This window comes from Coregonus lavaretus (genome assembly GCF_964263955.1).
Source record: "Coregonus lavaretus genome assembly, chromosome: 19".
Lineage (NCBI taxonomy): Eukaryota > Metazoa > Chordata > Actinopteri > Salmoniformes > Salmonidae > Coregonus > Coregonus lavaretus.
This window is the reverse complement of record NC_140006.1, coordinates 36,965,661-36,980,744: the sequence shown is the minus strand read 5'-3', so window position 1 is coordinate 36,980,744 and position 15,084 is coordinate 36,965,661. Positions and strand designations below refer to the sequence as shown.

General features: G+C 43.3%; 1 protein-coding gene across 2 annotated transcripts in view; it reads right to left on the bottom strand.

The window, feature by feature from the left end:
• Positions 1–12,844, bottom strand: part of LOC311146714 (dipeptidyl peptidase 9-like) — a 35,574-nt gene extending 22,730 nt beyond the window's left edge. Inside the window, exons 1-2 of one of the 2 annotated variants that reach the window (XM_084183267.1) lie at positions 12,688–12,844; positions 10,156–10,246 (exon numbers count right to left, since the gene is read on the bottom strand). In XM_084183267.1, coding sequence (XP_084039393.1) covers positions 10,156–10,211 — 56 coding nt within the window. In that variant the 5' untranslated portion in view covers positions 10,212–10,246; positions 12,688–12,844. The remainder of the gene's footprint in view (positions 1–10,155; positions 10,247–12,687) is intronic. The other variant, XM_084183268.1, reaches the window with a different exon arrangement.
• Between the last annotated feature and the right edge of the window lie 2,240 nt (positions 12,845–15,084).

Below are 15,084 nucleotides of genomic sequence, written 5' to 3'. Positions count from 1 at the left end.
GCCTTGGTCAGAGAGGTGACCAAGAACCCGATGGTCACTCTGACAGAAGTCCAGAGTTCCTCTGTGGAGATGGGAGAACCTTCTAGAAGGACAACCATCTCTGCACCACTCCACCAATCAGGCCTTTATGGTAGAGTTGCCAGATGGAAGCCACTCCACAGCCCGCTTGGAGTTTGCCAAAAGATTCTCTGGTCTGATGAAACCAAGATTGAACTCTTTGGCCTGAATGCCAAGCGTCACATCTGGAGGAAACCTGGCACCATCCTTATGGTGAAGCATGGTGGCAGCATCATGCTGTGGGGATGTTTTTAAGCGGCAGAGACAGGAAGGCTAGTCAGGAGAGGGAAAGCTGAACGGAGCAAAGTACAGAGAGATCCTTGACAAAAACCTGCTCCAGAGCACCCAGGATCTCAGACTGGGGTGAAGGTTCACCTTCCAACAGGACAACGACCCTACGCACACAGCCAAGACAACGCAAGAGTGGCTTCAGGACAAGTCTCTGAATGTCCTTGAGTGGCCCAGCCAGAGCCCGGACTTTAACCTGATCGAACATCTCTGGAGAGACCTGAAAATAGCTGTGCAGCGACGCTCCCCATCCAACCTGACAGAGTTTGAGAGGATCTGCAGAGAAGAATGGGTGAAACTTCCCAAATACAGGTGTGCCAAGCTTGTAGTGTCATACCCAAAAAGACTTGAGGCTCTAATCGCTGCCAACGGTGCGTCAACAAAGTACTGAGTAAAGGGTCTGAATACTTACGTAAATGTGATATTTCCGGTTTTTATTTTGAATACATTTGCACAAATTTCTAAAAACCTGTTTTTGCTTTGTCATTATGGGGTATTGTGTGTAGATTGATGAACAAGAAAAAAAACAATGTAATCAGTATAAGAATAAGGCTGTAACATAACAAAATGTGGAAAAAGTAAAGGGGTCTGAATACTTTCTGAATGCACTGTATGTCCCTCTTACTGCCCTGAATGCCTCTGCTGATCCTACAGCTATTGTATGTAGTAATCATGTGCCTATGAACCAGATATATACTGTTAGCACTGAGGCAGTGTGCCCTAGCAGTGTTAGTGCAGCTTACCCTGCACTAACATAAATAACCTGAGCATGTCTATCTCTGCTAAGCTTCCCAGTAGAGCAATAAAAACAATCAAGCATCCCAGAAAAGTGCTAAAAATAGCCCATGTTAACATATGTAGCTTAAGAAACAAGGTTCATGAAATCAATCATTTGCTAGTAACAGATGACATTCATATTCTGACAAACTCACTTAGATAATACCTTTTATTGATTCAGCGGTAGCAATACATGGTTATAAGATCTACAGAAAAGACAGAAATGCCAAAGGTGGAGGTGTGGCCATTTATATTCAGAACCACATTCCTGTAAAGCTTTGAGAGGATCTCATGTTAAATACTGTTGAAGTAATATGGCTACAGGTTCATCTGCCTCACCTAAAGCCCAATCTGGTGGGAAGCTGCTATAGACCACCAAGTGCTAACAGTCAGTATCTGGATAACATGTGTAAAATGCTTGATAATGTAAGTGATATCAACAGAGGTATATTTTCTGGGTGATTTAAATATTGACTGGCTTTCATCAGGCTGCCCACTCAAGAGAAAGCTTCAAACTGTAACTAGTGCCTGCAACCTGGTTCAGGTTATCATTCAACCTATCAGGGTAGTTACAAATAGCACAGGAATGAAATAATCAACATCTTTACTAATGCTGCAGAAAGCAGTATCCAAATCCATCGGATGTAGTGATCACAATATAGTAGCAATATCCAGGAAAACCAAAGTTCCAAAGGCTGGGCCTAATATAGTGTATAAGAGGTCATACAATACGTTTTGTAGTGATTCATATGTTGTTGATGTAAAGAATATGTGTTGGTCCATTGTGTGTAATGAGAAGCAACCAGACCCTGCACTTGACACATTTATATAATTGCTTATCCCAGTTAATAATAAGCATGCACCCATTAAGGAAATGACTGTAAAAACGGTTAAATCCCTGTGGATTGATGAGGAATTGCAAAATTGTATAGTTGAGGGATAAGGCAAAAGAAATGGCAAATAAGTCTGGCTGCACAACCGATTGGCAAACGTACTGTAAATTGAGAAATCATGTGACTAAACTGAATAAAAAGAAACTACACTATGAAACAAAGATAAATTACATGAAGAATTACATTAAAAAGCATTGGAGCACCTTAAATGAAATTTTGGCCAAAAAGGCAAACCACTCCATCATTCATTGAATCAGATGGCTCATCCATCAAAAAAACCACTGATATTGCCAACTACTTTAATTATTTTTTCATTCGCAAGATTAGCAAACTTAGGCATGACATGCCAGCAACAAATTCTGACACTACACATCCAAGTATACAGTGGGGAGAACAAGTATTTGATACACTGCCGATTTTGCAGGTTTTCCTACTTACAAAGCATGTAGAGGTCGGTCATTTTTATCATAGGTACACTTCAACTGTGAGAGACGGAATCTAAAACAAAAATCCAGAAAATCACATTGTATGATTTTTAAGTAATGAAATAGGGTGCAGGCCAGGCAGCAGGCTGTTAGCCAACCTGCCAGCTTAGTGGAGTCTGCCAATAGCACAGTCAGTGTAGTCAGCTCAGCCATACCCATTGAGACTGTGTCTGTGCCTCGACCTAGGTTGGGCAAAACTAAACATGGCGGTGTTCACCCTAGCAATCTTATTAGGATAAAGACCTCCTCCATTCCTGCCATTATTGAAAGAGATTGTGATACCTCACATCTCAAAATAGGGTTACTTAATGTTAGATCCCTCACTTCAAAGGCAGTCATAGTCAATGAACTAATCACTGATCATAATCTTGATGTGATTGGCCTGACTGAAACATGGCTTAAGCCTGATGAATTTGCTGTGTTAAATGAGGCCTCACCTCCTGGTTACACTAGTGACCATATTCCCCGTGCATCCCGCAAAGGCGGAGGTGTTGCTAACATTTACGATAGCAAATTTCAATTTACAAAAAAAAAAAATGGCGTTTTCATCTTTTGAGCTTCTAGTCATGAAATCTATGCAGCCTACTCAATCACTTTTTATAGCTACTGTTTACAGGCCTCCTGGGCCATATACAGCGTTCCTCTCTGAGTTTCCTGAATTCCTATCAGACCGTGTAGTCATAGCAGATCATATTCTAATTTTTGGTGATTTTAATATTCACATGGAGAAGTCCACAGACCCACTCCAAAAGTCTTTCGGAGCCATTATCGACTCAGTGGGTTTTGTCCAACATGTCTCTGGACCTACTCACTGCCACAGTCATACTCTGGACCTAGTTTTGTCCCATGGAATAAATGTTGTAGATCTTAATGTTTTTCCACAAAATCCTGGACTATCGGACCACCATTTTATTACGTTTGCAATCGCAACAAATAATCTGCTCAGACCCCAACCAAGGAGCATCAAAAGTCGTGCTATAAATTCTCAGACAACACAAAAATTCATTGATGCCCTTCCAGACTCCTTCTGCCTACCCAAGGACGTCAGAGGACAAAAATCAGTTAACCACTTAACTGAGGAACTCAATTTAACCTTGCGCAATACCCTAGATGCAGTTGCACCCCTAAAAACGAAAAACATTTGTCATAAGAAACTAGCTCCCTGGTATACAGAAAATACCCGAGCTTTGAAGCAAGCTTCCAGGAAATTGGAACGGAAATGGCGCCACACCAAACTGGAAGTCTTCCGACTAGCTTGGAAAGACAGTACCGTGCAGTACCGAAGAGCCCTCACTGCTGCTCGATCATCCTACTTTTCCAACTTAATCGAGGAAAATAAGAACAATCCAAAATTTCTTTTTGATACTGTTGCAAAGCTAACTAAAAAGCAGCATTCCCCAAGAGAGGATGGCTTTCACTTCAGCAGTGATAAATTCATGAACTTCTTTGAGGAAAAGATCATGACCATTAGAAAGCAAATTACGGACTCCTCTTTGAATCTGCGTATTCCTCCAGGGCTTAGCTGTCCTGGATCTGCACAGCTCTGCGAGGGCCTGGGATCGGGAGAGACACTTAAGTGTTTTAGTACTATATCTCTTGACACAATGATGAAAATAATCATGGCCTCTAAACCTTCAAGCTGCATACTGGATCCTATTCCTACTAAACTGCTGAAGGAGCTGCTTCCTGTGCTTGGCCCTCCTATGTTGAACATAATAAACAGCTCTCTATCCACCGGATGTGTACCAAACTCACTAAAAGTGGCAGTGATAAAGCCTCTCTTGAAAAAGCCAAACCTTGACCCGGAAAATATAAAAAACTATCGGCCTATATCGAATCTTCCATTCCTCTCAAAAATTTTAGAAAAAGCTGTTGCGCAGCAACTCACTGCCTTTCTGAAGACAAACAATGTATACGAAATGCTTCAGTCTGGTTTTAGACCCCATCATAGCACTGAGACTGCACTTGTGAAGGTGGTAAATGACCTTTTAATGGCGTCAGACCGAGGCTCTGCATCTGTCCTCGTGCTACTAGACCTTAGTGCTGCCTTTGACACCATCGATCACCACATTCTTTTGGAGAGACTGGAAACCCAAATTGGTCTACACGGACAAGTTCTGGCCTGGTTTAGATCCTACCTGTCGGAAAGATATCAGTTTGTCTCTGTGAATGGTCTGTCCTCCGACAAATCAACTGTACATTTCGGTGTTCCTCAAGGTTCCGTTTTAGGACCACTATTGTTTTCACTATATATTTTACCTCTTGGGGATGTTATTCGAAAACATAATGTTAACTTTCACTGCTATGCGGATGACACACAGCTGTACATTTCAATGAAGCATGGTGAAGCCCCAAAATTGCCCTCGCTAGAAGCCTGTGTTTCAGACATAAGGAAGTGGATGGCTGAAAACTTTTTACTTTTAAACTCGGACAAAACAGAGATGCTTGTTCTAGGTCCCAAGAAACAAAGAGATATTCTGTTAAATCTGACAATTCATCTTGATGGTTGTAAAGTCGTCTCAAATAAAACTGTGAAGGACCTAGGCGTTACTCTTGACCCTGATCTCTCTTTTGACGAACATATCAAGACTGTTTCAAGGACAGCTTTTTTCCATCTACGTAACATTGCAAAAATCAGAAATTTTCTGTCCAAAAATGATGCAGAAAAATTAATCCATGCATTTGTTACTTCTAGGTTAGACTACTGCAATGCTCTATTTTCCGGCTACCCGGATAAAGCACTAAATAAACTTCAGTTAGTGCTAAATACGGCTGCTAGAATCCTGACTAGAACCAAGAAATTTGATCATATTACTCCAGTGCTAGCTTCCCTACACTGGCTTCCTGTTAAGGCAAGGGCTGATTTCAAGGTTTTACTGTTAACCTATAAAGCGTTACATGGGCTTGCTCCTACCTATCTTTCCGAGTTGGTCCTGCCGTACATACCAATACGTACGCTACGGTCACAAGACGCAGGCCTCCTAATTGTCCCTAGAATTTCTAAGCAAACAGCGGGAGGCAGGGCTTTCTCCTATAGATCTAAATTTTTATGGAACAGTCTGCCTACCCATGTGAGAGACGCAGACTCAGTCTCAACCTTTAAGTCTTTACTGAAGACTTATCTCTTCAGTAGGTCATATGATTGAGTGTAGTCTGGCCCAGGAGTGTGAAGGTGAACGGAAAGGCTGGAGCAACGAACAGCCCTTGCTGTCTCTGCCAGGCCGGTTCCCCTCTCCACTGGGGTTCTCTGCCTCTAACCCTGTTGCAGGGGCTGAGTCACTGGCTTGCTGGTGCTCTTTCATGCCGTCCCTGGGAGGGGTGCGTCACTTGAGTGGGTTGAGTTACTGACGTGATCTTCCTGTCTGGGTTGGCGCCCCCCCCTTGGTTTGTGCTGTGGTGGAGACCTCTGTGGGCTATACTCGGCCTTGTCTCAGGATTGTAAGTTGGTGGTTGGGGATATCCCTCTAGTGGTGCGGGGGCTGTGCTTTGGCGGAGTGGGTGGGGTTATATCCTTCCTGTTTGGCCCTGTCCGGGGGTTTCTTCGGATGGGGCCACAGTGTCTCCGGACCGCTCCTGTCTCAGCCTCCAGTATTTATGCTGCAGTAGTTTGTGTGTCGGGGGGCTGGGGTTAGTTGGTTATACCTGGAGTACTTCTCCTGTCTTATCCAGTGTCCTGTGTGAATTTAAGTATGCTCTCGCTAATTCTCTCGTTCTCTCTTTCTCTCTGAGAACCTGAGCCCTAGGACCATACGTCAGGACTACCGGGCATGATGACACCTTGCTGTCCCCAGTCCGCCTGGCCTTGCTGCTATTCCAGTTTCAACTGTTCTGCCTGCGGCTACGAAACCCCTACCTGTCCCAGACCTGCTGTTTTCAACTCTTAATGATCGGCTATGAAAAGCCAACTGAGAGACCTGAGCCCTAGGACCATACGTCGGGACTACCGGCCGTGGTGACTCCTTGCTGTCCCCAGTCCGCCTGGCCTTGCTGCTATTCCAGTTTAAACTGTTCTGCCTGCGGTTATGGAACCCCTACCTGTCCCAGACCTGCTGTTTTCAAACTCTTAATGATCGGCTATGAAAAGCCAACTGAGATTTATTCCTGATTATTATTTGACCATGCTTGTCATTTATGAACATTTTTGAACATCTTGGCATGGTTCTGTTATAATCTCCACCCGGCACAGCCAGAAGAGGACTGGCCACCCCTCATAGCCTGGTTCCTCTCTAGGTTTCTTCCTAGGTTTTCGCCTTTCTAGGGAGTTTTTCCTAGCCACCGTGCTTCTACACCTGCATTACTAGCTGTTTGGGGTTTTAGGCTGGGTTTCTGTACAGCACTTCGAGATATTAGCTGATGTAAGAAGGGCTATATAAAATAAAATTGATTGATTGATTGATTGATTGATTAATTTGCATTTTATTGCATGACAGAAGTATTTGATCACCTACCAACCAGTAAGAATTCCGGCTCTCACAGACCTGTTAGTTTTTCTTTAAGAAGCTCTCCTGTTCTCCACTCATTACCTGTATTAACTGCACCTGTTTGAACTCGTTACCTGTATAAAAGACACCTGTCCACACACAATCAAACAGACTCCAACCTCTCCACAATGACCAAGACCTGAGAGCTGTGTAAGGACATCAGGGATAAAATTGTACACCTGCACAAGGCTGGGATGGGCTACAGGACAATAGGCAAGCAGCTTGGTGAGAAGGCAACAACTGTTGGCGCAATTATTAGAAAATGGAAGAAGTTCAAGATGACGGTCAATCACCCTCGGTCTGGGGCTCCATGCAAGATCTCACCTCATGGGGCATCAATGATCATGAGGAAGGTGAGGGATCAGCCCAGAACTACACGGCAGGACCTGGTCAATGACCTGAAGAGAGCTGGGACAACAGTCTCAAAGAAAACCATTAGTAACACACTACGCCGTCATGGATTAAAATCCTGCAGCGCACGCAAGGTCCCCCTGCTCAAGCCAGCGCATGTCCAGGCCCGTCTGAAGTTTGCCAATGACCATCTGGATGATCCAGAGGAGGAATGGGAGTAGGTCATGTGGTCTGATGAGACAAAAATAGAGCTTTTTGGTCTAAACTCCACTCGCCGTGTTTGGAGGAAGAAGAAGGATGAGTACAACCCCAAGAACACCATCCCAACCGTGAAGCATGGAGGTGGAAACATCATTCTTTGGGGTTGCTTTTCTGCAAAGGGGACAGGACCAATGCACCATATTGAGGGGAGGATGGATGGGGCCATGTATCGCGAGATCTTGGCCAACAACCTCCTTCCCTCAGTAAGAGCATTGAAGATGGGTCGTGCCTGGGTCTTCCAGCATGACAACAACTCGAAACACACAGCCAGGGCAACTAAGGAGTGGCTCCATAAGAAGCATCTCAAGGTCCTGGAGTGGCCTAGCCAGTCTCCAGACCTGAACCCAATAGAAAATCTTTGGAGGGAGCTGAAAGTCCGTATTGCCCAGCGACAGCCCCGAAACCTGAAGGATCTGGAGGGTCTGTATGGAGGAGTGGGCCAAAATCCCTGCTGCAGTGTGTGCAAACCTGGTCAAGACCTACAGGAAACGTATGATCTCTGTAATTGCACACAAAGGTTTCTGTACCAAATATTAAGTTCTGCTTTTCTGATGTATCAAATACTTATGTCATGCAATAAAATGCAAATTAATTACTTAAAAATCATACAATGTGATTTTCTGGATTTTTGTTTTAGATTCCGTCTCTCACAGTTGAAGTGTACCTATGATAAAAATTACAGACATCTACATGCTTTGTAAGTAGGAAAACCGGCAGTGTATCAAATACATGTTCTCCCCACTGTATATGACCAAATTATGAAAGACAAGCATTGTAATTTTAAATTCCGTAAAGTGAGTGAGGAAGAGGTGAAAGAAGTATTGTTGTCTATCAACAATGTCAAGCCACCGGGGTCTGACAACTTGGATGGAAAATTACTGAGGATAATTGCGGACGATATTGCCACTTCTATTTGCCATATCTTCAATTTAAGCCTCCTAGAAAGTGTGTGCCCTCAGGCCTGGAGGGAAGCAAAAGTCATTTCTCTACCTAAGAATAGTAAAGCCCCCTTTACTGGCTCAAACAGCCGACCAATCAGCCTGTTACCAACCCTTAGTAAACTTTTGGAAAAAATGGTATTTTACCAGATACAATGCTATTTTACAGTAAACAAATTGACAACAGACTTTCAGCACACTTAAACGGAAGGACATTCAACGAGCACAGCATTTACACAAATTACTGATGATTGGCTCAGAGAAATGTATGATCAAATGATTTTGGGGGCTGTTTTGTTAGACTTCAGTGCGGCTTTTGACATTATAGATCAGTCTGCTGCTGGAAAAACTTGTTTTATGGCTTTACACCCCCTGCTATATTGTGGATAGAGTTTCCTGTCTAACAGAACACAGAGGGTGTTCTTTAATGGAAGCCTATCCAACGTAAGGAATTCTCCAGGGCAGCTGTCTAGGCCCCTTACTTTTTTCAATATTTAATAACAACATGCCACTGGCTTTGAGTAAAGCCAGTGTGTCTATGTATGCGGATGACTCAACACAATACACGTCAGCTACTACAGCGACTGAAATGACTGCAACACTTAACAAAGAGCTGCAGATAGTTTCAGAAAGGGTGGCAAGGAATAAGTTAGTCCTAAATATTTCAAAAACTAAAAGCAGTGTTTTGGGACAAATCATTCACTAAACCCCAAACCTCAACTAAATCTTGTAATGAATAATGTGGAAATTGAGCAAGTTGAGGTGACTAAACTGCTTGGAGTAACCCTGGATTGTAAACTGTCATGGTCAAAACATATTAATACAACAGTAGCTAAGATGGGGAGAAGTCTGTCCATAATAAAGCGTTCTTAACAGCACTATCAACAAGGCAGGTCCTTCAGGCCCTAGTTTTGTCGCACCTGGACTACTGTTCAGTCATGTGGTCAGGTGCCACAAAGAGGGACTTAGGAAAATTGCAATCGGCTCAGAACAGGGCAGCATGGCTGGCCCTGGGATGTACACAGAGAGTTAACATTAATAATATGCATGTCAATCTCTCCTGGCTCAAAGTGGAGGAGAGACTGACTTCATCACTACTTGTATTTGTGAGAGGTATTGACATGTTGAATGCACCGAGCTGTCTGTTTGAACTACTGGCACACAGTTCAGACACCTATGCATAACCCACAAGACATGCCACCAGAGGTCTCTTCAGTCCCCAAGTCCAGAACAGACTATGGGAGGTGCACAGTACTACATATAGCCATGACTACATGGAACTCTATTCCACATCAAGTAACTCATGCAAGCAGTAAAATTTGATTTAAAAAACAGATAAAAATACACCTTATGGAACAGAGGGGACTGTAAAGCAACACAAACATAGGCACAGACATGCATAGAAACACACGTACACATGGATTTTGTGTTGTAGATATGTGGTAGTAGAGTAGGGCCTGAGGGCACACACTTAATGTATAGTGAAATCTGTTGTGAATGTATTGTAATTTTTTCAAAATTGTATAACTGCCTTAATTTTGCTGGACCCCAGGAAGAGTAGCTGCTAATGGGGATCCATAATAAATACAAATACAGGTAATTTGAACACACAAGGACACCATACCTTTTCAAGTAACCTTCTGTTTTGTCTCCAAGTTTGACCCTCTTCACACTATGCATTCACTGGCCAACAAGCCTCAACCAGAGTCTTCAACCTAAAGTTAAACATTCAAATAAAAGGGTTAATCAATCTTATAGACATTGAACAAAAACACCTACATATAAAATCTCTCTCTGAATCCATGCGTCTCAATCAATGGGACAATCCTGCATGCAGTAAAGGTTTGCTATCCAGGCGGCAGGTAGCCTAGTGGTTAAGAGCGTTGGGCCAATAATTGAAAGTTTGCTGGTTCGAATCCTCGTGCCGACTACAAAAATAATCTGTTGATGTGCCCTTGAGCAAGGCATGGAACCCTAGTCACTCTGGATAAGAGAGTGTGACTAAAATGTATCCAAGGTGTGATAGAAGACAGCAAAGCCATAAGAATGTCCCACATTCCATTAGTTGGATGTTACAGGAATGCATGAAACCTTAGCCAACACAGTGTATAGTAAAAATAAAGTCGACAATGTAGCCTGTATGGAGAGGGCAGGCCTAAAGACAGGTAAGGTGTGCATCAGGGTTGACATGGGCCAAGGACCTCTTTGACGTTCTTTGTGTTGGTGGGATTTCAGAGAACTTGCTATTCGTTTACCATTTGCTTTCAGATGATGTGAAGAAAACATTCAAGCATTGGATTTAAAGAGAATCTGATCACCAATAGCCATAGAATGCTCAGTGCCCATTGTCCAAACAAACCTATGGGACGTGACCCCTTAGCCCGGCCTTTACAATGTCACACTGAAGGAGTAGATGGGTGTGAACAATATGACAATAGCTCTAAACAGCCCTCTGTGAGACTAGGGTGAAGATGCAAATTGGTCATAGATCTATACTGAACAAAAATATAAATGCAACACGCAACAATTTCAAAGATTTTACTTAGTTACAGTTTATATGAGGAAATCTGTCAATTTAAAAAAAATTCATTAGGCCCTCATCTATGTATTTCACATGACTGGGAATACAGATATGCATCTGTTGGTCACAGATCCTTTAAAATAAATGGATCTTGTCACGGTATTTCTGTGCATTTAAATTGCCATTGATAAAATGCAATTGTGTTCGTTGTCCGTAGCTTATGCCTGCCCATACCATAACCCCACCACCATGGGGCACGCTGTTCACAATGTTGACATCAGCAAACCGCTCGCCCACACTGTGCCATACACGTGGTCTGCGGTTGAGGCCGGTTAGACGTACTGCCAAATTCTCTAAAATGACGTTGGTGGCGGCTTATGGTAGAGCTGGTAGAGCACGGTGCTTGTAACGCCAAGGTAGTGGGTTCGATCCCCGGGACCACCCATACACAAAAATGTATGCACGCATGACTGTAAGTCGCTTTGGATAAAAGCGTCTGCGAAATGGCATATTATTTATTTTATTATTTAAATGAACATTCAATTATCTGGACATTCCTGCAGTTAGCATGCCATTTGCACCCTCCCTCAAAACTTACGACATCTGTGGCATTGTGTTGTGTTACAGAACTACAACTTTTAGAGTTGCCTTTTATTGTCCCAGCACAAGGTGCATATGTGTAATGATTGTGCTGTTTAATCAGCTTCTTGATATGCCACACCTGTCAGTTGGATGGATTATCTTGGCAAAGGAGAAATATTATATTATATTATATTATTATATTTATTATATAAAATGCTCACTAACAGGGGACGTAAACAAATTTGTGCACAACATTTGAGAGAAATACGCTTTTTGTTCATATGGAACATTTCTGGGATCTTTTATTTCAGCTCATGAAACATGGGACCAACACTTTACATGTTGCGTTTATATTTTTGTTCATTGTACAATGGGAAATCATGGGGAAGGGGGAAATATGGGCAGGCTGGGGGGGGGGTTGGATAAGGAATTGGTAGGCCTAAACTGCACCATACAGAAAAGATATGAAGACGTATCACTTCTGCATCTGGAAAGTAGGAAGTCATAGCTGACAAACTCGTTTTTGTCATCCACACATTGCCTGCATTGGATTCTCATATTTGGAGTGAGGTCTACAGCCTAATCTGAGTCGCTGGCATTTTCTCTTCCATTCATAACCCTTTGAAGATTAAATTAAAGATGAAAGATTTAAACTGATATTTCTCCCATTCTAAATATCAGATAGGTTGGTAGCTAGAACTGGGAAAGGAAACCAGGGATGGGGGAAATCATTTAATGACCGGTACGTACGACATAGCTATCTTTGTTCTCATCAAGGGGTCACAACAACTGTAGCTGGATATGGTTTAGCTAGCAACAATGTCGTGATTAGCTACATTGTATATCTAATAGAACGTAAGTGTTACATTGCCGCAATCTAACTACATATTACCGCAACGTTTGCCAGCTAGGATACATTGTAACATGACAGCTCTCTCGTGACAGTTCTCGGGTTTACCAGTTTGGCAGCTATGCGCTAGCTGGTTCCTTAGCAAGCCTGTCACTGGAGTCGGCTAAATCCAATCGGAAACGAGTTCATAAACGAATACTTACCAATCCAGCCACTTCTTATTTTCCCAACGATCCTTGTCTTTACTAGCTAGGTATTAAAAAACAAATATTACTACTGCTAAAGGTTGTGTCCATGTCCCAGAATGTGGACAGACGTCAACGTAGATTATGAAGGAGAACACCCAGGAACCTTTGAACCCGGGTATAACGCTTCCGCACTTTTACAGGGTCGCACCGCTCCTCTTCCGCTGTGTTCGCAGGGATGGTGCTGCGCAGTGTTTAATCTTAACCAGAAATCTGCGTTTGATACGAGGCAGTAACTTTTTATGAATATAAATTGTACACATTCTACTGTAAACATGTACTGACAGGAAAGGTTCTCAAAACTGTAAATGATTAAAGATTATTGCATTGGAAAATATGCAGTCCGCCCATAAGCGTTCATTTTGTATTTTTTTAACAGTAGCTGCAGATGTTCAATTAACCCATCAATAATATGACTGGCAAGTCTTAATTGCTTTAAAAAAATTACTCAGTTTACAAGACATTCACGATTCAACAGATGGCGAACCAATTTAGGGTGTTTGTTTATTACGCATGTGAAAGTGTGGCAGTCATTTTCTCTGAATAATAAACACGTGATATACACTGCTCAAAAAAATAAAGGGAACACTAAAATAACACATCCTAGATCTGAATGAATGAAATAATCTTATTAAATACTTTTTTCTTTACATAGTTGAATGTGCTGACAACAAAATCAAACAAAAATTATCAATGGAAATCAAATGTATCAACCCATGGAGGTCTGGATTTGGAGTCACCCTCAAAATTAAAGTGGACAACCACACTACAGGCTGATCCAACTTTGATGTAATGTCCTTAAAACAAGTCAAAATGAGGCTCAGTAGTGTGTGTGGCCTCCACGTGCCTGTATGACCTCCCTACAACACCTGGGCATGTTCCTGATGAGGTGGCGGATGGTCTCCTGAGGGATCTCCTCCCAGACCTGGACTAAAGCATACGCCAACTCCTGGACAGTCTGTGGTGCAACGTGGCGTTGGTGGATGGAGCGAGACATGATGTCCCAGATGTGCTCAATTGGATTCAGGTCTGGGGAACGGGCGGGCCAGTCCATAGCATCAATGCCTTCCTCTTGCAGGAACTGCTGACACACTCCAGCCACATGAGGTCTAGCATTGTCTTGCATCAGGAGGAACCCAGGGCCAACCGAACCAGCATATGGTCTCACAAGGGGTCTGAGGATCTCATCTCGGTACCTAATGGCAGTCAGGCTACCTCTGGCGAGCACATGGAGGGCTGTGCGGCCCCCCAAAGAAATGCCACCCCACACCATGACTGACCCACTGCCAAACCGGTCATGCTGGAGGATGTTGCAGGCAGCAGAACATCCTCCACCGCGTCTCCACTCTGTCACATGTGCTCAGTGTGAACCTGCTTTCATCTGTGAAGAGCACAGGGCACCAGTGGCAAATTTGCCAATCTTGGTGTTCTCTGGCAAATGCCAAACGTCCTGCACGGTGTTGGGCTCTAAGCCCAACCCCCACCTGTGGACGTTGGGCCCTCATGGAGTCTGTTTCTGACCGTTTGAGCAGACACATGCACATTTGTGGCCTGCTGGAGGTCATTTTGCAGGGCTCTGGCAGTGCTCCTCCTTGCACAAAGGCGGAGGTAGCAGTCCTGCTGCTGGGTTGTTGCCCTCCTACGGCCTCCTCCACGTCTCCTGGTAGCACCTCCATGCTCTGGACACTACGCTGACAGACACAGCAAACCTTCTTGCCACAGCTCGCATTGATGTGCCATCCTGGATGAGCTGCACTACCTGAGCCACTTGTGTGGGTTGTAGACTCCGTCTCATGCTACCACTAGAGTGAAAGCACCGCCAGCATTCAAAAGTGACCAAAACATCAGCCAGGAAGCATAGGAACTGAGAAGTGGTCTGTGGTCACCAGCTGCAAAACCAGTCCTTTATTGGGGGTGTCTTGCTAATTGCCTATAATTTCCACCTGTTGTCTATTCCATTTGCACAACAGCATGTGAAATGTATTGTCAATCAGTGTTGCTTCCTAAATGGACAGTTTGATTTCACAGAAGTGTGATTAACTTGGGAGTTACATTGTGTTGTTTAAGTGTTCCCTTTATTTTTTTGAGCACTGATAAACTTTACCACTAGAGTACAAGGGTGTCACTTATAAGCAAATTGAGAAAACGTGTTGAGACACAGGCAACATACCAGGAAGTGCAGCTCCAGCCAGTAAACTACACAGAATGATATATTTGTTATACCTAAAACGGGAACACATGGGCAGGTATGCACCCAGATCTAGAAAACGAAATTAATTCAATGGATAAAAATATTCATGTCACAATTCAGGAAAACAGAACAAAACATGTTTAAATTAAAAGCAAACAGAAAAG